The sequence below is a fragment of the Scyliorhinus torazame genome, chromosome 19 (assembly GCF_047496885.1).
Source record: "Scyliorhinus torazame isolate Kashiwa2021f chromosome 19, sScyTor2.1, whole genome shotgun sequence".
NCBI lineage: Eukaryota > Metazoa > Chordata > Chondrichthyes > Carcharhiniformes > Scyliorhinidae > Scyliorhinus > Scyliorhinus torazame.
The window spans coordinates 104,218,982-104,242,967 of NC_092725.1; the positions used below are offsets into that span (position 1 = coordinate 104,218,982).

The 23,986-nt window shown below is 52.6% G+C and overlaps 1 protein-coding gene across 3 annotated transcripts in view; it reads right to left on the reverse strand.

Moving 5' to 3' along the window:
* LOC140396390 (tetratricopeptide repeat protein 41-like) overlaps positions 1–23,986 on the reverse strand; it is a 124,216-nt gene that overhangs the window by 68,072 nt on the left and 32,158 nt on the right. For 2 of the 3 annotated variants that reach the window (XM_072484969.1, XM_072484971.1), the window contains one exon: positions 17,435–17,674. The exons of the other annotated variant lie outside the window; for it this stretch is intronic. In XM_072484969.1, the coding sequence (XP_072341070.1) occupies positions 17,435–17,674 (240 nt within the window). The remainder of the gene's footprint in view (positions 1–17,434; positions 17,675–23,986) is intronic. 3 annotated transcript variants of the gene reach the window in all.

A 23,986-nucleotide genomic window follows, 5' to 3' on the forward strand; every position in this document is an offset into this window, starting at 1 on the left:
AGCGTCTCAGGAGGTTGCGCCGGCTGAAACCTTTGGCAGGTTGATCACCGTGTTGGCAATTTTGTCACTGATGCCCGGCCAGTATATCGCCTCTCGGGCCCTCCGTCTGCACTTCTCGAACCCCAAGTGGCCTTCGTGTATTTGATCGAGAACCAGCTGGCGCATACTGTGCGGAATGACAATCCTGTCTAGCTTCAGAAGGATCCCATCAATGATGGCTAGGTCGTCCCGTACATTATAGAACCGTGGGCACTGCCCTTTGAGCCATCCTCCCGTCATGTGGCGCATCACTCGCTGTAAAAGGGGGTCGGCCGCTGTCTCTCGGCGTATGCGGGCCAGACTGGAGTCGTCAGCCGGCAGATTTGCCGCTGTCAAGGCCACCTGTGCTTCAACCTGACATACAAACCCCTCCGCATCTGGTGGCGTACTCACTGCTCGGGATAGGGCATCCGCCACGATGAGGTCCTTCCCTGGAGTGTAGACCAGTTGGAAGTCATACCTCCTGAGTTTAAGTAGGATGCGCTGGAGGCGAGGGGTCATGTCGTTCAGGTCCTTGTTTATTATGCTGACTAGAGGGCGGTGGTCAGTTTCGACCGTGAATCGTGGAAGACCATAGACATAATCGTGGAACTTGTCCAAACCGGTTAGCAAGCCCAGGCATTCTTTTTCGATTTGCGCGTAGCGCTGCTCTGTGGGGGTCATAGCCCGTCATGCTTAGGCAACCGGGGCCCATGACGACGTGTCATCCCTCTGCAGGAGCACTGCTCCAATGCCGGATTGGCTGGCATCAGTTGAGATTTTGGTGGGACGAGACGTGTCGAAGAACGCCAACACTGGTGCCGTGGTGAGTTTGTGTTTGAGCTCCTCCCATTCCAGCTGGTGTGTATGGTGCCACTGGAACTCTGTAGATTTTTTTACGAGATGGCGCAGAGTCGTTGTGTGGGAGGCAAGGTTGGGAATGAATTTCCCTAGGAAGTTGCCCATGCCAAGGAATCGTAGGACAGCCTTCTTGTCGGCGGCCGCGGCATGGCTGTGATGGCACTCACCTCGTCTGCATCCGGACGGACCCCTGACCGGGAGATGTGGTCCCCCAGGAACTTCAATTTGGTCTGTTCAAAGGCGCACTTGTCTCGGTTGAGGCGCAGGCCGTTTTCCTGTATGCGGGCAAAAACGCGTTGGAGACGATGTATGTGCTCCTGCGGTGTGGTGGACCAGATGATGACATCGTCCACATATACGCGCACCCCTTCGATGCCTTCCATCATCTGCTCCATGATTCTGTGGAAGACCTCGGATGCCGAGATGATGCCAAATGGCATCCGGTTGTAGCAGAATCTGCCGAAAGGGGTGTTGAAGGTGCATAGATTTCGGCTGGACGGGTCCAGTTGGATCTGCCAAAACCCTTTAGAAGCATCCAGTTTCGTAAATATCTTCGCTTGGGCCATTTCACTGGTGATCTCCTCCAGTTTAGGTATTGGATAATGTTCCCGCATAATGTTATTATTGAGGTCTTTGGGGTCTATACAGATGCGGAGCTCGCCAGAGGGCTTCTTGACACACACCATGGAGCTGACCCATGGCGTGGGCTCCGTGACCTTGGATAGGACCCCTTGGTCCTGGAGATCCTGCAGCTGCAGCTTGAGGCGGTCTTTAAGTGGCGCAGGAACCCTGCGAGGTGCGTGAACGACCGGGATGGCGTCCGGTTTGAGGCGAATTTGGTATGTGTATGGCAGTGTTCCCATGCCTTCGAATGCCTCCTGGTTGTGGTCGAGGAGCGATTGGAGCTTTGCGTTGAACTCAGCATCCGGGAAGTCAGATGTGTCGTCTGGAGAGAGAGACAGAATTTGTTGCACAAGGTGGAGAGCCTTACATGCCTGTGCGCCCAGCAAGGAGTCCTTCGATGAGCCAACTATTTCAAACGAGAGTGTGGCCGTGTGTGTTCTGTGTGTCACCTGGAGCTGGCAGGATCCCATGGCCGGGATAACGTTCCCGTTGTAGTCGACCATCTTGCACCGGGATGGTTGGATTGGTGGTCTGACCTTCATGGCATAGAATGCTGACCATGCTATGAGGTTGGCAGATGTGCCAGTGTCCAGGCGGAAAGTGATCGGCGATCGGTTGACCGTCAGGGTGGCACTCCATTCATCGGCCGGATTGATGGTGTTGACCCGGTTCACATCAATGACCGCAACCCGGAAGGCGTCTTGGTCATCTCTGTCATTGGGTTGGATGTCCTGATGTGGAGGCTGGATGGTTCGCACGTGTCTGCGAGGTTGTCGGAGATGTGGAGGATCCATCGGTTGAACCACTCGACAGTAGGCAGCGTAGTGGCCCATCCTGCCACAGCGTAGGCAGTCGGGTTTTTGCAGGACATTGCCCTTTTAAATGTGCAGCTCCACAGTTGCCGCACGTCATGACGTTCGTTACGCCACTGCGCATGCGCAGTTCGGTCTTGCGTCGGGCGCGCCTGCGCAGTGCGTCCCTCGATGTTGCCGTTGGTTTTGGCGCGCACAAACACGGGAGACCTCAAAAAGCGCGCAAAATGGCCGCCCTCGTCCGGGCCGCGGGCCGGGAGAAACTCGATTGCCTGGATGCGTTCGGCCTCGTGGGCGGCCTGGCTTGCCGATTCGATCGCTTGGGACCCCCTCCGTGCCGATTCGGTCTCCTGAAATTGGGCAAAGCGGCTGGTCGCATTTTCATGCAGGACACAGGCTTCCACTGCAGATGCTAAGGTCAGGCCTTTAATTTTAAGAAGCTGCTGGCGTAGGCCACTGGAGGCAACGCCAAAAACGATCTGGTCCCGGATCATGGACTCTGAGGTGGTGCCGTAACCGCAGGACTGCGCGTGTATGTGGAGGTGCACTTCCGGGTGCGGCGATGACCAGCTAAGTCGCACGTTTCGGCAGCTCCCGGTGGAACGGACTTTTGGGCTCTTAATAGGAGCCCCAACGGCAATTTTAACGGCTAAAAACACTGTGCGGTAAACCAGAAGGGAATCCCCCCTGGACACGGATGGAAAAAGGAGAGGAAAGTGGCCAGATTGCGGTGGATCCTCTAGAGCAGCGGCAAGGAAGGCAAGCACAAAGCAAGATGGCGTCGGAAGGAGGCAGTTTAATATGGGGCCCTGACCAACAAGAGTTCCTGCAGCGCTGCGTGGAAGAACTTAAAAAGGAGATGAAGAAGGAGCTGTTGGCCCCGATATTACAGGCGATTGAAGGGCTAAAGGAGGAGCAAAAGACCCAGGAGCAGGAGTTTCGGGTCGTGAATGCAAAGGCTCCTGAGAATGAGGACGAAATACAGGGCCTGGTGGTGAAGACAGAGATGCACGAGGCACAACACAAAAGGTGTGCGGAAAGGCTGGAGGTGCTGGAGAATAATGCGAGGAGGAAGAATTTAAGGATTCTTGGTCTTCCCGAAGGTGCAGAAGGGGCGGACGTCGGGGCATATGTGAGCACGATGCTTCACTCGTTAAGGGGATTGGAGGCCCCGACGGGCCCGTTGGAGGTGGAAGGAGCTTATCGAGTTATGGCGCGAAGACCGAGGGCTGGAGAAATTCCTCGAGCCAAAGTGGTGAGATTTCTCCGATATAAGGACAGAGAGATGGTCCTCAGATGGGCAACGAAAACCCGGAGCAGTAGGTGGGAGAACGCGGTGATCCGCATATATCAAGATTGGAGTGCGGAGGTGGCGAGAAGGAGGGCAAGCTTTAATCGGGCCAAGGCGGTGCTGCACAAAAGGAAGGTTAAATTTGGAATGCCGGCAAGACTGTGGGTCACACATCAAGGGAAACACCACTACTTTGAAACGGCAGAAGAGGCGTGGACATTTATTGTCGAGGAGAAACTGGAATAAGCGGGCTAGAAAAAGAACGTTTGGGACAAAGTGGTGGGGGTGATTACGTGGGGTGAAGGGGGGGGAAAAGGGGGAAGAGATGATTTCCCAAGTTGTTAATCCTGTGACCCTGTAACTTTTCTCTCTTCCCCATGTCATGGGGGAGGGGGGGGAGGGAGGATGAGGAGCTGGGGGCGCCGGCCATTGGGGCGGGGCCAAATGGGAAACGCGGGCTTTGTTCCCGCGCTATGGTAATCATGGCGGGAACAGGGTAGCAGGAAGGAGGGGGTCTCGCACAGTGGGGGCCGAGGTCACGGGGGGAAGCCGAGGTCGGCCAGAGTTTGCTGACTTCTGGGAGCAACATGGGGGGTGCAATTTCGCTAGTGAGGGATCTAGCGGGTGGGGGGGGGGGGGTGGTGAGGGGGGGGTTAACTGGGTTGCTGCTGCTGGGGAGAAGGGGGAGCTGGTATGGGGTGGGGTGGCTGGGGCGGGAGGGCGCCGTCGGGGGGAGATACGGCTACGTGGGAACTGGGTGAGGAGCTGGATTGAAAAAGGAGATGGCTAGTCGACTAAGCTGGATTGAAAAAGGAGATGGCTAGTAAAGAGCCCCCCAACCCGGCTGATCACGTGGAATGTGAGAGGGCTGAACGGGCCGATTAAGAGGGCACGGGTACTCGCACACCTAAAGAAACTTAAGGCAGATGTGGTTATGCTACAGGAGACGCATCTGAAACTGATAGACCAGGTCAGACTACGCAAAGGATGGGTGGGGCAGGTGTTTCATTCGGGGCTAGACGCAAAAAATAGGGGGGTGGCTATATTAGTGGGGAAGCGGGTAATGTTTGAGGCAAGGACCATAGTGGCGGATTCTGGGGGCAGATACGTGATGGTGAGTGGCAGATTGCAAGGGGAGGCGGTGGTTTTAGTGAACGTATATGCCCCGAACTGGGATGATGCCAATTTTATGAGGCATATGTTGGGACGCATCCCGGACCTAGAGACGGGAAAGTTGGTAATGGGTGGAGATTTTAATACGGTGCTGGACCCAGGGCTGGACAGATCGAGGTCCAGGACCAGAAGGAGGCGGGCTGCAGCTAGGGTGCTCAAGGACTTTATGGAGCAGATGGGAGGAGTAGACCCCTGGAGATTTAGTAGACCTAGGAGTAAGGAGTTTTCGTTTTTCTCCTATGTCCACAAAGTTTATTCACGGATAGACTTTTTTGTTTTGGGAAGGGCACTGATCCCAAAGGTGACGGGGACGGAGTACACGGCTATAGCTATCTCGGACCACGCTCCACATTGGGTGGACCTGGCGATAGGGGAGGAAAAAGAACAGCACCCACCCTGGAGAATGGACATGGGATTATTGGCAGATGAGGGGGTGTGTTTAAGGGTGAGGGGGTGTATTGAAAGGTACTTGGAACTCAATGACAATGGGGAGGTTCAGGTGGGAGTGGTCTGGGAGGCGTTGAAGGCAGTGGTTAGAGGGGAGCTGATATCTATCAGGGCACATAAAGGAAAGCAGGAGGGTAGGGAAAGGGAGCGGTTGTTGAAAGAACTTTTGAGGGTGGACAGACAATATGCGGAGGCACCGGAGGAGAGACTGTACAGGGAAAGGCAAAGGCTACATGTAGAATTTGACTTGTTGACTACGGGTAATGCAGAGGCACAATGGAGGAAGGCACAGGGTGTACAGTACGAATATGGGGAGAAGGTGAGTAGGTTGCTGGCCCACCAACTGAGGTAAAGGGGAGCAGCGAGGGAGATAGGGGGGGTGAGAGATGAGGAGGGAGAGATGGAGCGGGGAGCGGAGAGAGTGAATGGAGTGTTCAAGGCATTTTATGAAAGATTATATGAAGCTCAGCCCCCGGAAGGGAAGGAGAGAATGATGTGCTTTCTGGATCAGCTGGAATTTCCTAAGGTGGAGGAGCAGGAGAGGGCGGGATTGGGAGCACAGATTGAGACGGAGGAAGTAGTGAAAGGGATTGGGAGCATGCAGGCGGGGAAGGCCCCGGGACCAGACGGATTCCCAGTGGAATTTTATAGGAAATATATGGACTTGCTGGCCCCGCTACTGATGAGAACCTTTAATGAGGCTAGGGAAAGGGGGCTGCTGCCCCCGACTATGTCAGAGGCAACGATATCGCTCCTTCTAAAGAAGGAAAAAGACCCGCTGCAATGCGGGTCCTATAGGCCCATTCCCTCCTGAATGTGGATGCTAAGATTCTGGCCAAGGTAATGGCAACGAGGATAGAGGATTGTGTCCCGGGGGTGGTTCATGAGGACCAAACTGGGTTTGTGAAGGGGAGACAGCTGAACACGAATATACGGAGGCTGCTAAGGGTAATGATGATGCCCCCACCAGAGGGAGAAGCGGAGATAGTGGTGGCGATGGATGCCGAGAAAGCATTTGATAGAGTGGAGTGGGATTATTTGTGGGAGGTGCTAAGGAGATTTGGCTTTGGAGATGGGTATATCAGATGGGTACAGTTGCTGTATAGGGCCCCGATGGCGAGCGTGGTCACGAATGGACGGGGGTCCGATTATTTTCGGCTCCATAGAGGGACGAGGCAGGGATGTCCTCTGTCCCCGTTATTGTTTGCACTGGCGATTGAGCCCCTGGCCATAGCATTGAGGGGTTCCAGGAAGTGGAGGGGAGTACTCAGGGGAGGAGAAGAACACCGGATATCTCTGTATGCGGATGATTTGTTGTTGTATGTGGCGGACCCGGCGGGGGGATGCCAGAGATAATGCGGATACTTGGGGAGTTTGGAGAATTCTCAGGGTATAAATTGAACATGGGGAAAAGTGAGTTGTTTGTGGTGCATCCAGGGGAGCAGAGCAGGGAAATAGAGGATTTACCGTTGAGGAAGGTAACAAGGGACTTCCGGTACTTGGGGATCCAGATAGCCAAGAATTGGGGTACATTACACAGGCTTAATTTAACGCGGTTGGTGGAACAGATGGAGGAGGACTTTAAGAGATGGGACATGGCGTCCCTGTCACTGGCATGTAGGGTGCAGGCGGTTAAAATGGTGGTCCTCCCGAGATTCCTTTTGTGTTTCAGTGCCTCCCGGTAGTGGTCACAAAGGCTTTTTTCAAGAGAATCGAGAAGAGCATTATGAGTTTTGTGTGAGGGCTTTCGTGAAGCAACAGGTGAGGGAATTCCCGCAGCTCCCGACGCAGGAGGTGCAGGATAGAGTGATCTCAGAGACATGGGTGGGGGATGGTAAGGTGTCGGACATATATAGGGAAATGAGGGACGAGGGGGAGATCATGGTAGATGAGCTGAAAGGGAAATGGGAAGAAGAGCTGGTGGAGGAGATTGAGGAGGGGCTGTGGGCCGACGCCCTACGTAGAGTAAACTCATCGTCCTCGTGTGCCAGGCTAAGCCTGATACAATTTAAGGTGTTACACAGGGCGCATATGACTGGAGCACGGCTCAGTAAATTTTTGGGGGTAGAGGATAGGTGTGGGAGATGCTCGAGAAGCCCAGCGAATCACACCCACATGTTCTGGCACTACAGGGGTTCTGGGTGGGGGTGGCAAAGGTGCTTTCGAAGGTGGTGGGAGTCCAGGTCGAACCAGGCTGGGGGGTTGGCTATATTCGGGGTTGCAGAAGAGCCGGGAGTGCAGGAGGCGAGAGAGGCTGATGTTTTGGCCTTTGCGTCCCTAGTAGCCCGGCGCAGGATATTGCTTATGTGGAAGGAAGCCAAACCCCCGGGCGTGGAGACCTGGATAAACGACATGGCAGGGTTTATAAAGTTAGAACGGATCAAGTTCGTATTAAGGGGTTCGGCTCAAGGGTTCACCAGACGGTGGCAACCGTTCGCCGACTACCTCACAGAAAGATAGAGGGAATGGAAAAGAAGAAGACAACAGCAGCAACCCGGGGCGGGGGGGGGGGGGGGGGGGGGGGGAGGAACCGGACGGACTCTCAGGGATGTCATTGTATCTGTATAGACACTTGTTATAAGTAATGTATATTGGATTGTTGGATTGTATCTTTGGAGAGTAACTATTTTTGACAAGGCAGTTGCCATTCAGTTTTGTTTTTGTTTTTGTTTATATATTATTTATTTATTTGTTTAAAACTGGCCACGGGTATTTATATTGCTTTGTTGTTGTTCAAAAGAAAAACTATGTACTGTTATGTTTGGCCACAAAATTTTGAATAAAATATTTTTTTTTTTAAAAAGAGTATGTGGAGGTGCGTCAGGAAGGACTGAAAGAGCTCATCCTTACCTTGCAGGCGTTGCTGAAAGATATACCTCTCAAAGCTTTCATTGACCTCAACGTTGAAGTGCTGGTCGAGCTTGAGGAGGACCATGTCATATTTAGATTTGTTCTCGTCTTCCGCGAACACCAAGGAGTTGTATACAGCGATGGCGTGCTGACTTGCGGTAGTGAGGAGCATGGCAATCTTTGTTTCGTCCGAGGCACCCTGGTTTTCGTTGGCTCGCATGAACAGTTCAAATCGCTGCTTGAAGAGCTTCCAATTGGTGCCCAGGTTCCCAGCGACTTGCAACGGCTGCGGTTTGTTGTGGGTGTCCATGGCTCAGGATGGCAGATTTGCCGGTAAGTATCGATCCACTCACTGGTATCATGTGGTGTTGGGTGCTCTGAGGTACAGATGAACCAACACGGTTGCGATTGGTACAACGCAGTTTTATTCCAACTTGTTATTTACAGATCTGTCTTGGTACTCAGCACGTGGTGACTGTGTGAGTGTCTTGTTAACCAGGTCCTGTCCTTGTCCTTGTCTCCAGATGGACTGGCCACCAGGTGTCGTGTTTCTTGTCTTATACTGTGTCTGCTCTTGTCTGTGATTGGCTGTCGTGTTATGTGTGCTAATTGGTCTGTTGGTCTATCTATCATGATGTGTGTGTTTGAATATCATGACAAACCTAATCTGCTTTTTGTAGAGGGCTGCCTTTACCTTGAATCCTGCACGCCTCTTGGCCAGCTCCGTTCCCAAGTCCTGGTAGATGCGCACCTCGCAGTTCTCCCATCTGCTGCTCCTCTCCGCCTTGGCCCATCGCAGCACATGATCCCTGTCAGCAAGCCGGTGAAAGCGAACCACCAAGGCCCTTGGTCGGTCGCCCGTCCTGGGCTTCCTTGCAGGGGCTCTATGCGCCCCATCCAACTCCAGGAGTCGAGGGAAGGCCTCCGGTCCCATCAGCGCCCCGAGCATACCCATCACGTATGCACCCGCATCCGATCCCTCACAGCCCTCGAGGAGACCCACGATCCTCAGGTTCTGCCTCCTGGCTCTATTACCCAGCTCTTCAAGCTGCTCCTGCATCCTCGTCTGGTGGGAGTTCAGCTCCTCCACCTCGTGCTCCAGCTCCATTACCGTGTCCGCCTGGCTGGAGAGCTTCACCTCGACCTCCCTTAACACCTTCTCTTGGACCGCCTGCGCCTCGACCATTCGGTCCATCACCGCCCTCATCGGGTCCAACGTGTCCCTCTTCAGTTCGGTGAAGCAGTTTCTAAAAAACTCCATCTGCTGCTCTCTTGGCCAGAGAGCCTCCGCTCCCTGTTCCCTGCCGTCCGCCATGCTTCGCCGCCCGGTCTGGGGTCCCCGCTGCTCCTGCTTCGACTTTTGCCGCTCCACTCGACCACTTCTGGTCCAACTGTCCATACCCCGGGGGGAAAACCTCTTCCCTTTGTCTCCTCCACCGATTCAGGTCGTCAGGTCCTGAGAAAATCCTGTGAAACAGGTCCGTTTGCCCATCGCGGGCGGGAGCGATCCGACCTGCGACCTGCTTCCTCGAGGGCACCATCGGAAGTCACCTGGGTCTCATTCATGACACATCAACACAAAATCCAGGCTGACACAACTAGTTCAGTAATGAGGGAGTGCTGCACTGTTGGAGATGCCATCTTTTGGACAAAACTTTAAACTGAGACCCCTCTGTCCTCTCAGGTGGGCATAAAAGATCCCATAGTACTATTTCAAGGAACTAAGCATCAGATTGGAAAATAGAAAATGTAACTCCTCAATTCATGAAAGGAGGGAGACAGAGAGCGGGAAATTACAGGCCAGCTAGCTTAACATCTGTCAAAGTGAAAATGCTGAAGAGCACAATTAAACGGGAAAAAAAAAAGAATCCCGCTTTGGGCACGTTTAGTGGGTTGCTTCTCAGCGATAATGACGCTCCTATCAAACTGGGCTATGTTTCTTTTCTGGCCTCAGGAAGGAGACCCACCCTCAGGTGCCATTACGCCTTGTCAACGTTTGTGTGGACCAGTGCTAAATGGCCCCATGGCAAGGTCTCCCAGGTACGGGCGTTAGTTCTCGGGCCTCGGGCGAATTGGGCGCCAACATATTTAAGTTAGCCTAACTGCTCACTTAAATATGTAAATCTGGATCAGATTCTGTGAGGGCGAGATCAAGATCTCGTTAGGTATCACGAGGCATTCCGAGCGTCGCAAATCTTGTGAGAGGTTTGACGGCCGTGTCACGTCACTGGTTGGGCATGATGAGGCAGTTCAATTGCACCAGGAAGTTATTATTAAGGAAGAAATAGTTGGGTATTTATAAGATTATAATATCTTCAGGAGTTACACAAAGAAGGTTTGGGCGCGATTCTCCGGCCTCCTTGGGGAATAGTAGGAGAGGCCGAAAACGAGAACCGTACCAGGCGGCAAACACTTTGCGATGAAACCGGCCCGCTCCCGTAGGGGAAATCGGGATCTCGCTGTGGCGTGGCAAGAAACCAATTATCACCACTTAAGCCCTATTTTCATACAATTAACGGGAGCGACCCTCCAACGGCCTCCCCTGATGCAGCGACCTCCACAGAAAGCAATTAGTACTCCTTTTTAAAAACATGAACCTGGTGGAAGGGTTTCTGCGGGGAGCCAAGGAGGTGAGTAGCCATCTTTGCTCACAGGCAAAGAGCCCAGAGGCTCAGGGCTTGCCACCTCACTGCTCGGCGGGGAGAGTGGGGCACTCTCAGCTGGGGGGGGGGGGCATCATCTGCAGGGGTGAGCCGTCGTGGGAGAGTGGAGGGGGGCCATGGGGGGGGTGGTGACCGCGCTTGGCTACACCATGCCAACCTCTGGACCGTGTGTACCCTTTCCAGGGGCAACCCTAGCCCCTGCCTGTCTGCCCCAGCTACCACACAGAACACCCACATCCGACTGAAGGCTATTGCTAATAGGGAATTGACAATTGTAGTTAAGTGAACACTTCACACAACTCAAGTGGATTCCATGGTTGGGCGGGCCTTGTAGCAAGTGGGAGTCATTGTCTAGTAACCTATTCAGAGCGGGATGCCGAGACACTGTACCTGCAGGAGGCAACACCACGGACACAGCAAGGTCACTGCCCACAGGTGCACCCAACAGATCACGATGCCCTGTTTCCCAGGCGGAGAACAATATAAAATTTGACATGGACCAAGCCCAACAAAATGCCCGCCAGGGGCTGATAGACCGCACGCATGTTGCCTTGCGCTCACCGGGCCATCTGGGAGTGGCGTACGTTAACAGGAGGCGGTTTTACTCTCTGAACATACAGCCATGTGTGACCACCACATGAAGATCAAGCACGTGTGAGCATGCTTCCCAGGGAGTGTTCAAGACAGTTACATCCTGGGGCAGTCAAACATCCCAGGCCTCTTCGAGGACCACCCCAGGATGGGCAGCTGGCTTTTGGGGGATAAGGGGTACCTGCTGAGTGTCGTGTTGGGTGTTCTGATGCACAAATGATCCAACACAGCTGTAGTTGGTACAACTCTGATTTATTGTCTAATCAACGGTAACAACTAACTACTGGCTTGGGTACGTGCTTCACCAGCTAACCTGTGGACCCAGCCCTATCACTATCTCAGTGAGGCACTCAGCACATGCTCTATGTCTGAGTGGCGCGCTGTGAGCTCTGTGCTCTGAGCTATCTCCTGGTAGAATGAGCGGGAACTGTGGTGTTCCCTGTTTTATAGTGCGTGTGCTCTCACTGGTGATTGGCTGCGATGTTATGTGTGTGCTGGTTGGTCCAACTGCCTGTCCATCAGTGTGTGCGTAATTGCACCATGGTACGCTGATCTGGATATCATGACACTGAGGACCAGGCTAATGAGGCCAGTACGGAGGGCGGAGACCGAAGAAGAGGCTCGATACAATGAGGCCCATGTGACCACTCGGGCTGTCATTGAGCAGTGCATCGGACTGTTTAAAATGCATTCCGTGCCTCGTCCGCTCCGGTGGTGCCCTGCAGTACACCCCCCTGGATTGTCACCCGCTTTGTAGTGGTCTGCTGTGTCTTTCACAACCTGGTAGTGCAGCGGAGCGACGTGCTTGAGGTTGGGGAAGAGGAATATGTGCCCACCGAGGAGGAGAAGCAAGAGTAGGACAAAGATGATGATGAGTGGCCGGAACCAGCAGGGGATGGAGGGCAAGCCCGGGGATGAACCAGAGGACCAGCCAGAGGCTGCAGGCTAGGCGGCAGCAGCGAGGGTCTGGCAAGCCCGGAGGGCCAGGGAGGCCCTCATACACGCCCACTTCACTTAGGACGTGGCCTGGTCCATCATTGCTATCTTCCGCACCCCCCCCACCCACACACACACACACCCCCCCCCCCACCCCCCCCCCCACCCCCACACAATTTCCCCCCCTTCAAGGATATGTGTGTGGTAGTCTGTGTAGAGGTATTACGGTACCTAGTAATGCTGGAACACCATTGGTGAATATTGTATGTTTCCCATTGGTCAAGCTGTATGGTAGCTCCGCCCTGCAAGGCAGGGTATAAGAGCCCGTGCCACCCCAGCAGTCTTCTTTATATACCTGAGCTGCTGGGGGAAACATCTAGCTTATTAAAGCCTTCAGTTGGACTACAACCTCGCTTTAATAGTCATTGATCGTGCATCAATGTGTAACATCACTACAGGGGGACAGGGATGGGTGCCTGGAGAGATGGACAAATGGTTCCAATGGGGTCATAAATGCACTCAGGCAAAGTCTATTTTGTGAAAGGGAAATCATGGGCGTGATTCTCTGGAACAATATCATCTTTTACCCTCACCAATGTCAGCTGCCCAGTCTCACAGTTAAGGTGAGGGGTTGAAACTTTAAGGGCGCGATTCTCCCGAAAGACTTGTAAGTTTTGTAGCGAGCGGGAACTGCTGCACGCTTCCCAGCGCCGGCAACGAAATGAAGGCTCGCCAGCTGATTCGCCGGCACCAGGCTAACAAGGTTGACCAGCACTTAAGCAGCTCTTGCTCAGCCAATCCCAGCCAGCTCACAATAATGGCACTCAGGAGACCAGCCCCATGATTCTGGAATGCAGACCTGGGGAGGCTGCTAGATGCTGTGGAAGCCAGGAGGGATGTTCTGTTCCCCGAGGGACCAGGAGGGTCAGCCATAGGGCAGCCAGTCCTGCCTGGGACGCGCTGACGGCGGCTGTCAGCGCCGTGAGTGTGACCAGGAGGACTCTCCTCCAGTGCAGGAAAAAGGTCAACGACATACACCGGCAGCACGAGTGAGTAAACACCAATCCCACCCCCACCGAAACATTTCAGCCCCCACGGGACCTTGCAGCCCCCAACTCTCCATGCCCCTCCCTCCACCCCCACCCTGTCCCTTCAAACACTAACCCTCCCTTCACAACCCCCTCTCCCACCTTGTGAACCACGCGTGTGGCTAATGATGCCCTCTCTGTGTCTCCTCAGGAAAAGCTGTTCCACAATCGCCAGGAGAGGGCCCAGACTTGCAGTGGTGTGCCAGACATCAGAATTCTCACCACCTTCGAGGAGCATGCCCTGGAGGTGACCGGTGTGGACAATGACAGGGTGGTCACCAATGCGGAGGCTGGCGGATGCCGCACAGGTGAGGAACTACCAGGCTCCACCTGGGGGAACCTGTCAAACGTGAGCTGCCTTACTGACTGACTCATCCCTCCCACTGGCCACATGTGCATTCTCCCGCAGGTCCTTCAGCCAATGGTGCCGGCCCATCCCTGGTGGCCCTCTCTCTAGTCTCCCATGAGACCACCATGGAAGAGAGCTCTGAGGATGCCACTGTAATAGTCGCTTCGCAGCTGTGATTCCCCACCCTCCACCAGCACAGATACACACACCTCGGTGGGAAATGTTAATGGTCAGGCTTCTGGTGAGCACCACACTGCTGCTGATGTACATCAGGTGGAGGCAGGAATCCCCAGGTGAGACAGCAGTCAGAGGTCTGCTGGACCCTAGGAAATAACTGGGTCCCAGCCTGGTGCTGAGCCTGTGCAAGAGGTCATCCCAGAGCTGTTTTCAGAGGGAGATGGCAGCATCACTCCAATAGATCCATAGCCACTTATCCCAGAGGCTACGGGCGCAGAAGCTGTCACCGACAATGCGTGGCACCAAGGGTGCCACTGCTAGGGTGGCGACCGCAGTGAAGAGCCTAGAGCATCATGTTGGCACCATTAGTGATGGTGACCAAGGCGTCGCGCAGTCAATGACGGCCATGGCTGAGGGTCTCGGCAGAATGTCCGACTCGCTGGGGCACATGGCCCAGTACTAGGCTGACCTTGATGAGGTTCTGCGGGACATGTCCCCCTCTCAGATGGGCATGGCAGAGGCGCTGCGGTGCTTACCCCAGTCACAGGTGGGCATTGCAGAGCATGTCCCAATCACTGAGGAGCATCGCCGAGGGCGTCAACACGATGGTGCAGACTATGGGGAACCGCCAGAGCTGGCAGAGCCAGGTGATGCAGGAGCAGCCGGGGCTCAAACCAGTGCCCTCCGTCCCAAGGTGAATGTCAGGGTCCTATGGACACCATCAGGAGGACGCGCTGGCTGCCAACCCGTCCCATGGGGTGGCGACGGTGGCCACCAGCTCCCACCGAGTTCCACCCCTCTGATGAGGTCACGTCTTGAAGTCAGCACACAGGACATGTGCCGCCGACAAATGAGCTAGGGCTCTCCGGCCTTAGATCCTCCAGAGGACTCCCGCCAGGGGCATCAAAGGCCATGGGATTTATAGAATAGAATTTACAGTGCAGAAGGAGGCCATTCGGCCCATCGAGTCTGCACGGACTCTTGGAACGAGCATCCTACCCAAGGTCCACACCTCCACCCTATCCCCACAGCCCAGTAACCCCACCCAACACTAAGGGCAATTTTGGACACTATGGGCAATTTAGCATGGCCAATCCACCTAACCCGCACATCTTTGGACTGTGGGAGGAAACCGGAGCACCCGGAAGAAACCCACGCACACACGGGGAGGATGTGCAGACTCCGCACAGACAGTGACCCAAGCCAGAATCGAACCTGGAGCTGTGAAGCATTTGTGCTATCCACAATGCTACCGTGCTGGCCTTAAAAGTTGCTTTTGCAGTGACATTCCACCTAACCTGCACATCTTTTGGGTTGTGGGGGTGAAACCCACGCAGACATGGGGTGAATGTGCAAACTCCACACGGACAGTGACCCAGGGCTGGGATTCGAACCCGGGTCCTCAGCGCCGCAGTGCCAGTGCTAACCACTGCGCCACATGCCGCCCACTGGGATGTGGTAAGCATATGGCTGCCTCCACCTCAGATGTGTATCCTGGGGACCAAACTAGACGTAGTGGTAGAGCTAGGAGGGCAAAGCACATCAAGGATCACGGAGGACACTGGGGGAGGGAGGGGTTCGGGGGTAGGTAGGGGGTGAGGGGACTTGGGATGGGTGAGGGGCCAGCACCATCAGGAAGGTAGGGAATTGTAAAACACAATAAACACCTTTGTGCACAACTAGTATGATGCCTCTGACACTATCTTCCCCAATGTGTGCCAACCTCCGAACCCTTGGTCCATCTCTCCAGCAGCCCCCCACCTCCCCGCTGCACTCACCCACCGTCCGGCCATGGACATGTCCCCGGAGCTCTGTCCCATCTGTGTGTGTGATGTTGCCTCCCACCCTGTTCCAGCACAGTGTCCATGCATCAAGGTGTGATTGGGATGCTAGGCAATGACTCCCACATGCCACATGGCCCACTCACTCACGGGAATCCACTTGGGTTGTGTGAAGTGCTCACTTAACCACTATGCCAATTCCCTATCAGCAATAGCCTTCAGCTGCATGGCCAGAGGCCTCGGTAGTCTATGGAAGTTATGGGTGGTTGGGTCAAGGGTTGCCTCCCGGAACGGGTACACACGATCCAGGGGTTGGCATGGTGGTGCCGATAATTGGTTTCTTGCCACGCTACAGCATGATCCCGATTTCGCCTACAGGAGCGGGCCGGTTGCATCACAAACTGTTTGTTGCCTGGTGCGGTTCTCGTTTTCTGCTTCTCCCGTTATTCACCAGCCTCGTTTTGCTTGAGCGAGAGCATAACAAGGCCATGAATCGTGTCCCATGTCTGACTAGCTTATTCGAGTTCTTTGAGGAAGTAACAAGCAATATGAAGGGGAACCGTGTGGATGTGCTGCACTTAGATTTCCAGAAAGCATTTGACAAAGTGTCAAACCAAAAATGACTAAGCAAAATAAGCACCCAACTTACTGGTGCCATCCTGTTCTGCCCGCTGCCCTTGAGTCGGTGTCAGGAGGGGGGGAATTCGGAAGAACTAGAAACTGCCATTGTCTCCTTGGTGGCAGGCCCCTGGTTGGCCTCCAACACTTCCTCTTCCAGTGGAGCGTATGCATGGTGCCCTGGGAGCAGGATCCTGTGAAACGCAGACCAGGGAGCTGAAGAATCCAGGGAAATGCGGTCCTAGGGGTGCCCTGCCCATACGGGGTGGGGGTTGAGAGAGCCAGGGTGCCATTTTTGAAAGCTGAGCTCCTCAATGTAAGAAATGCAACCCCGCTGAAGCTCCCCCTTTGCAGGCCTCCATCCCCACTCCTATTCACCTCCCCCCCCGCCTTTCAGGACCCCCACACTTAACCTCCAATCTTTATGAAGCCCCTTCATGCTCACCCTTCACCCTCCCACCCTTCATACCCTCCCGCATCCCCCCTTTCATGGACATGGCCTCCCTCAGGCCCTGACCCTTGGCAGTGCCACCCTGGCACCCCCACTCTGGCAGTCTCCTTGCCAGCCTGGCAGTGCCATGGTGCCCAGGAGCCAGAGGAGAACCAACCTGCCCTATCCCCGATAACCCAGGGGTCTCCAAAGGCCTGAAATACACCTCCCAGATTCCGTTAGGCCTGGTCCATGTCTGTGCGAACCAGTACAAAATGATGCCTGGTCCAGGCCTTGCTGGGGAGGCCCTTAGTTCCCGGGCACTGGGAGAATCCAGTGCAGACATATTGAAATGAGTCGTTCAGCTCGTGAAGTTTGGATGAATCTCGCGAGACACTTCAGGGGTCGAAAATCCCGCTTGAGGCCTCTCGTGAGATTCATCAGCCTCGTTGTGTCACCAAGTCAGGCGTGACGAGGACAGTAAATCATTGCATCAGGAATAGAAATTTCTTGCACCATTCTCTAAGTGTAATTGTTTACTATTGTTGCCATAGATACACATTTTGCTTTGAAGTAATTGTTTACCACTTAAAGTATAAGTACAATGACAATGAACAACTGTGTTTTTATGAATATGTCAACTGTTTGATTGAAGATAATACAAAGAAAATAGGTCCCAAAAATCATAATTGTTCTTTTCCAATTTTAACATAAAACTATGTTACCTAGAAGGAGAAATTCTACAGCATCTCGTATAGTTTGGTGAGTGAAATTTAACAATCCATCCGGCCTTTCTTGTATCCATTCCATGGAGGCAGTACGGAAAACAGCCCAGTCAAAGCTACTGACCTCATTAGTCCCTTCATAGCCAAGATATTTAAGAAGCTGATGGATGTCTTTCTCATTTAATCCACACCGAGATATACTAAGCAGGCAAAGGATATCAACTATCCACCCCTTCATTCCTGCATTGTGGTGCAAAAAAGAGTTACAGGAACACAAAGAAAACGGAAAAGTTTTAAGATCTGTGGAAATAATCAGAGTTACAGTAGGTGCATTTGATTTTCATTCCTTTAATTCCCTTAATTCTTACCATAACTTTCTTTTAGAGGAATGAGTAAAATTTGTTAAGCCTTGTGCCATCAGTGGTTCTGCAACATAGGAACAGGAGGAGCATTTCAGCTCCTTGAACTTGTTCTACCATTGAACTAGATCATGGGTTCTCTGCATCTTAACTCCATGTCTCACCTTGGCTCCATTGCCCTTAATGGCCCTGCCTAACAAAAATCTGATTGATCTCAGTTTTCAAATTGAAATTGGCCCCAGAGAACGTTCCATATTCCCTCTTTGTTTGAAGATGAGTTTTCTGGCATCGCCCTTCAATGGCCAGTCTCTTAGTTAAGATCATGATCCTTTGTTCTAGACTTCCCCAGCAGAGAGAATCATTTTTTCTCCACTTACCCTTTCAATACTTCTGATCGTTTTGAACACCTCAATTAGATCACACCTTAATCTTCTTTATCCAAGGGAATACAAGCCTATTCTGACTTCCATCATTTAACCCTTTTAGCCCCAGTATTATACTGGTGAATCTGTGCAGCCCCTCCTCCAAGGTAAAAATATCCTTCTTTAGAACTGAATGCAGTACTTTAGAGTTTATTTTACTAATATCCCGTCACATTATCCCTGCAATTATTCACTGTGTTGTGGATTATATGCAACAGTGCAATACCTTACAAAATTTACTGTTATATTTTAGCTGCCCTTAGCTATTATAATATTAGCATGCTGCTACTTAATGAAGCTGATTGGGTTTGTGCGGAAGATCAATCTTTCATTTAGAAATATTAAAAATTCTTGCAATTGCATATAGTTTTTTCCATATATAATTTATAGTACAGAAACAGGACATTTGACCCAACTGCCCTATACTGATGCTTATGCTCTGCTGAAGCCTCCTTCCTCCCTACTCTACCTCACCCTATTAATGTATCCTTCAATTCCTTGCTTTGTCCTATGCTTATCTAGCTTCCCTTGAAATGCTACTATCCAGTTACATTCACAATGTAACAAGCCACATTGTTCTTTCTTCAGTAAATTTAATCTCAAATACTGTTGTGTGAAAACACAAGAAGGAAAAATTAAAATAACTCATTCTCAGGCCCACTGACACCAACTGGACAACAGGGGTGCATGGAAAATCAGTCAAGGGCAGGGTAGAGCTGTACTGTGCCGGTACTCATGGTTGAATAACATATCTATATATTCCCCGCCTAGTCTGTCATACAAAAAAGGACATGTGAGCAAGGTACTGGAAGGCAGCTATGTTCTGATGGTAAATAATCGATTTGAAATGTGAACTGTTTCTATAGATTCCATAGATCCCAAAAGTGCAGGATGCCAATCGATCCATCGAGTCTGCACAGAGCACCTAGGCCCAAACCTATCCCCGGAACCCCACCTAGCCTGCACATCTTTGGACACTAAGGAGCAATTTAGCATAGCCAATCCACCTAACCTGCACATCTTTGGGCTGTGAAGGAAACCGGAGCACCCAGAGGAAACCCTCGCAGACACAGGGAGAACATATAGACTACACACAGACAGTCACCCAAGGCTGGAACTGAACCCAGGGCAGTGGCGCTGTGAGGCAGAAGAGCTCTCTCCACAAATGCTGCCAATGTCTCCAGCATTTTCTGGTTTTATTTCAGACTTCCAGCATCAGTGTTGTTTCGTGTTTGAGGTAATATCAGGCGTGGTTTACTAGCCGCGTCGCACTTGTTAGATCATGGGAGAGGCCAAATTCGGGAACCGCGCCAGGCGGCAACTGGTTTGCGATCTAACCGGCCTGCTCCCCTTGATGAGATCAGGATCCTACCGCAACGTGGTGAGAAACCAATAATCACCAATTGAAGCCAATCTCCATACCTTTAACGGAAATGAGCCCCTATCTAATAGCTTTCCGTGAACTAACCGTTCCCAGCAAGCGTTCACGCGGCCGCCAATTAGTACACCTTTTCAAAAGGTGCTCAGTGGGCTAGATAGCTGCAGAACAAGGACGCAGTGCGGGTTCAATTTCCGTACCGACTGAGGTTATTCATGAACGCCCACCTTCTCAACCTTGTCCCTGGCCTGAGGTATGGAGATCCTCAGGTTAAACCACCGCCAGTCAGCTCTTCCCCACAAAGGGGAAGCAGCCTATGGTCATCTGGGACTATGATGACTTTACCTTAGTAATGCCTCCTCATCTCAGTTTTAAATCTACCACTTCTCAACCTATATTTGTGGCCTCTTGTTCTACATTGCCCCACAAGTGGGAACATTTGGTCTACATTTACTTTATCAATCCCTTTTAGTATTTTGTATACCTCAATCAGTTCCCCTCTCATCCTTCTAAACTTCAGCGAGTGTAAGCCTGTAAGCCCATTCTGTTTAATCTCTCCTCATACGTCAACCCCTTCATCCCTGGAATCAATATGGTGAACCTTCTCTGAATGTTTCCTATGCCACCACATCCTTCCTCAAATAAGGAGACCAAAACTGGACACAATACTCCAGATGTGATCTCACCAACACCCTATACAATTGCAACAATACTTCTCTACTTTTACATTCCAGTCCTTTTGCAATAAATGCTAATATTCCATTTGCCTTTCTTATTACATTTTGTACTTGCATACAGACTTTCTGTGATTCATAAACAAAGACACCCACATCCGTCTGCCCAGAGGTATTTTGAACCTGCTTTCCATTTAGTTAATAAGTTGCCTGTTTTTTCGGCCAAAATGAATAGCCTCACACTTATCTACATTAAACTCCATCTTCCAAATTTTGGCAATCTCCTAGCTTATCTATATCTGTCTGTAAAACATGTATCTATTCTTCACTGCCTGCTTTCCCACTGCTTTAGTATCATCCCCTAATTTAAAACACATCCAAGCAATTTTCCATTGTTGGATTGATGCTAACATCATGGGCGGAGTTCTCCCGCAACTGGCGGGGCGGGCCGTACCAGCGCCAAAGAGTGGTGTGAACCACTCCGGCGTCGAGCCGCCCAGAAGGTGCGGAATTCTCTGCACTTCCAGGGGCTAGGACGGCGCTGGAGTGGTTGGCACCGCGCCAACCGGCGCCGAAGGGCCTCCGTCGGCCGGCGCAAGTTGGCGCATGCGCAGGAGCATCAGCGTGTTCTGGCGCATGCGCAGAACCGCTGGTGTGCTTCCTGCACATGCGCAGGGGGTCTCTTCTCCGTGCGGGCCATCGCGGAGCCTTACACAGGCCGGCGCGGAGGGAAAGAGTGGCCCACGGCACAGTCTCGCCCGCAGATCGGTGGGTCCCGATCGCAGGCCACCGTTGGGGCAGCCCCCTGGTGCCGGATCCCCCCACGCCCTCCTGAGGACTCTGCAAGCCGCCCTCAAAGCCAGGTCCCGCCGGTATGGACCTTGTCCATTTCACGCTGACGGGACTGGCTTAAAACGAGCGGCCGCTCGACCCATCGGGGCCTGGAGAATCGCCGGGGTGGCCACTGCCAACAGGGAGAGTGGGACGGTCTGGAGGGCCTTCCAGCTGGCCCTACGGTCCAGAAATCTCCCTGCCTCCCGCTGGCAGGAGGTCCTCCCCGACGCCCTGTACTCCATTTGGTCGCTCCTGTGCACTGCGACTAATACAACACCCCATGAACATCTCTTTGTCTTCCCTAGGAAGTCCACCTCTGGGGTATCACTCCCGACTTGGCTCGCAGCTCCAGGACCCGTACTCCTCCGTAAACACGTACGACTCCACAAAGCGGACCCATTGGTTGAGAGGGTACAGCTACTCCACGCCAACCCACAGTATGCCTACGTAGTGTAACTCGACGGCCGCTAAGATACAGTCTCCCTCAGGGACCTGGCACCAACTGGTTCCGCACACTCGCACCCCCCCAGCGCCACCCCCCACCCCCCCCTCCCCCGGCGCACCCAGCCGCAACCCCCGACCCAGGACAATCAGTCCTCCCCCTGCCCACACCCGGCTGATGAAGAGGACTTCGACACGCTCTTGGAGCCACCGAAGACCAGACCGACACCGGAATCGCCGCCAGCACTGCGGCACTCCCAACGGCAGATCAAGGTTCCGGACCGACTGAATCTGTAACATGGCGTGGACTTTTAAAACATCATCACTCTGTATATAATTTTCCCCTCCACCCCACTGGACTCAATTTCTTTTCCTCGCTGTACTTTAAAACGTCTACCTGTATATAGTTCTCCACCACCCCCACCGGACTCAATTTTAACAGGGGGGGAATGTGGTACTCACCACTGAAGTATATATTGTATATCGAGGATGTTGGTGTAGGTGCTTTACGGTAAGGCCCTGTACTACAGGTACTGGGGTAGTTCCCTGCTTGCTGGCTCCGCCCAGTAGGCGGAGTATAAATATGTGTGCTCCTTGTACAGCAGCCATTTCGCCAGCTGCTGTAGGAGGCCACACGTCTTAGTGTAATAAAGCCTCGATTGCATCCAACTCTCGTCTTTGTGTAATTGATCGTGCATCAGCTGGCAAGACTGGCCAAAATCGGACAGCCGCTCGGCCCATCGGGGCCCAGAGAATTGCCGGGGGGGCCGCTGCCAAGGCCCCTGACCGGAGTGGCGTGAACCACGCCCAAAAAACGACGCCGGAGAATACGGCAGCTGGTAACGGGGCGGCGGGGCAGGATTCACGCCGCCCCCCCCCCCCCCCCCCCCCCCCCCCCCCCCGGGGATTCTCCGACCTGGGGGGGGGGGGGGGGAATCCCACCTTATCCCACAGGGTCTGTTTTGAGGCCTTAACTGTTCAACATATTGAGTAACAACTAAGAAGATGGAATAGAAAGCCACGTGTCCAAGTTGCCGACGACAAAAACAAAGACTGTATTGTAAGCAGTTTAGATAGAAGCATAACATTTCAATTAAATATTAATAGACCAGCAGAGGACCACAAAACATCTGAGTCAAGTTAATGACCGAGATCTTCCATTCTTGGGGTGTCATTCCCTAGAGGGATCCTGGAAAATGCGTTGGGGGATTCCTTAGAAATCCTCATGCAAGAACTGCACGAGAATTGCACAGGAAGTTGGGCAACTACCCTGCAGCTGGAGCCCTCTGAACTCCAATTTAAATTCAGAGCCCTTGGAATGTTGCGACTTACTTTGCAGAATAGTTACCCAGGAAACCTTAGAAGCATTGAGCCAATTCTGATACATATGGAACCCCGACCCTCCACTAGACACCCCGACTACACCACCCTAACTCCAAACTAGCCTCCCCCACTCCCACCTACTCCCCACCCCCTAACTACCCACCTGACTACCCCCTCGACCCACCAACTAATCTCCCACCCCCAAACTACCCACCCCACCGCACGAGACCCCAAACCCACTTACCCTCCCCAACCTCTCTTGATGACCCGACAAACTCCAACCACCTGACTAGCCCACCCCATGAACTACTCCCCAAACCTCTGACTATACCCTGATGACTCCTGCCCCCCGACTACCCCGCTCGGCCCCTGAACCTGACGCCGTCCCAACACCCAACCAATTTACACCCCCCCCCCCCCCACACACACACACACACACACACACACACATTTACCTCACACTTTCTCTCCCAGCTTGTCAAAGGGACATTTAAACAAAGGGACATTTAAATTTACTAGTGTATGGCAGCTAGTACCATAAAAATGAGGCCTGGCTTTGCTTCCCCTACTCTCCTACATTGCACTGAAGGAAACCAGGAGTAGGCAGGTTCCACATTTCTCAGCAGGCCCTGGCTAGGAGTCTGGGTGAGAAATATGGAACTCCAGTCTAAAGTAGGGAAATAGGAGCGGAGTGGCAATCCGATGGTGACTGCCATTGCATGGAAGTTCAGCCCAATACTTTTATTGGAACGGTACTTCTTTACATTCAGGATTTCTGCCTATTCGCTCACTTAAAGACTTCAACAGAATCAAAACTTCTCATTCTGGAATAAGCAACATCAAACATGTATAAATGGTGAAGGAATATGAATACAAATCTCATCTAAAGAGTCTTGCCTTGTGATTTATTTATAATGTGGAGATGCCGGCGTTGGACTGGGGTGAGCACAGTAAGAAGTCTTACAACACCAGGTTAAAGTCCAACAGGTTTGTTTCAATGTCACTAGCTTTCGGAGCGCTGCTCCTTCCTCAGGTGAATGAAGAGGTATGTTCCAGAAACATATATATAGACAGATTCAAAGATGCCAGATAATGCTTGGAATGCGAGTATTAGCAGGTGA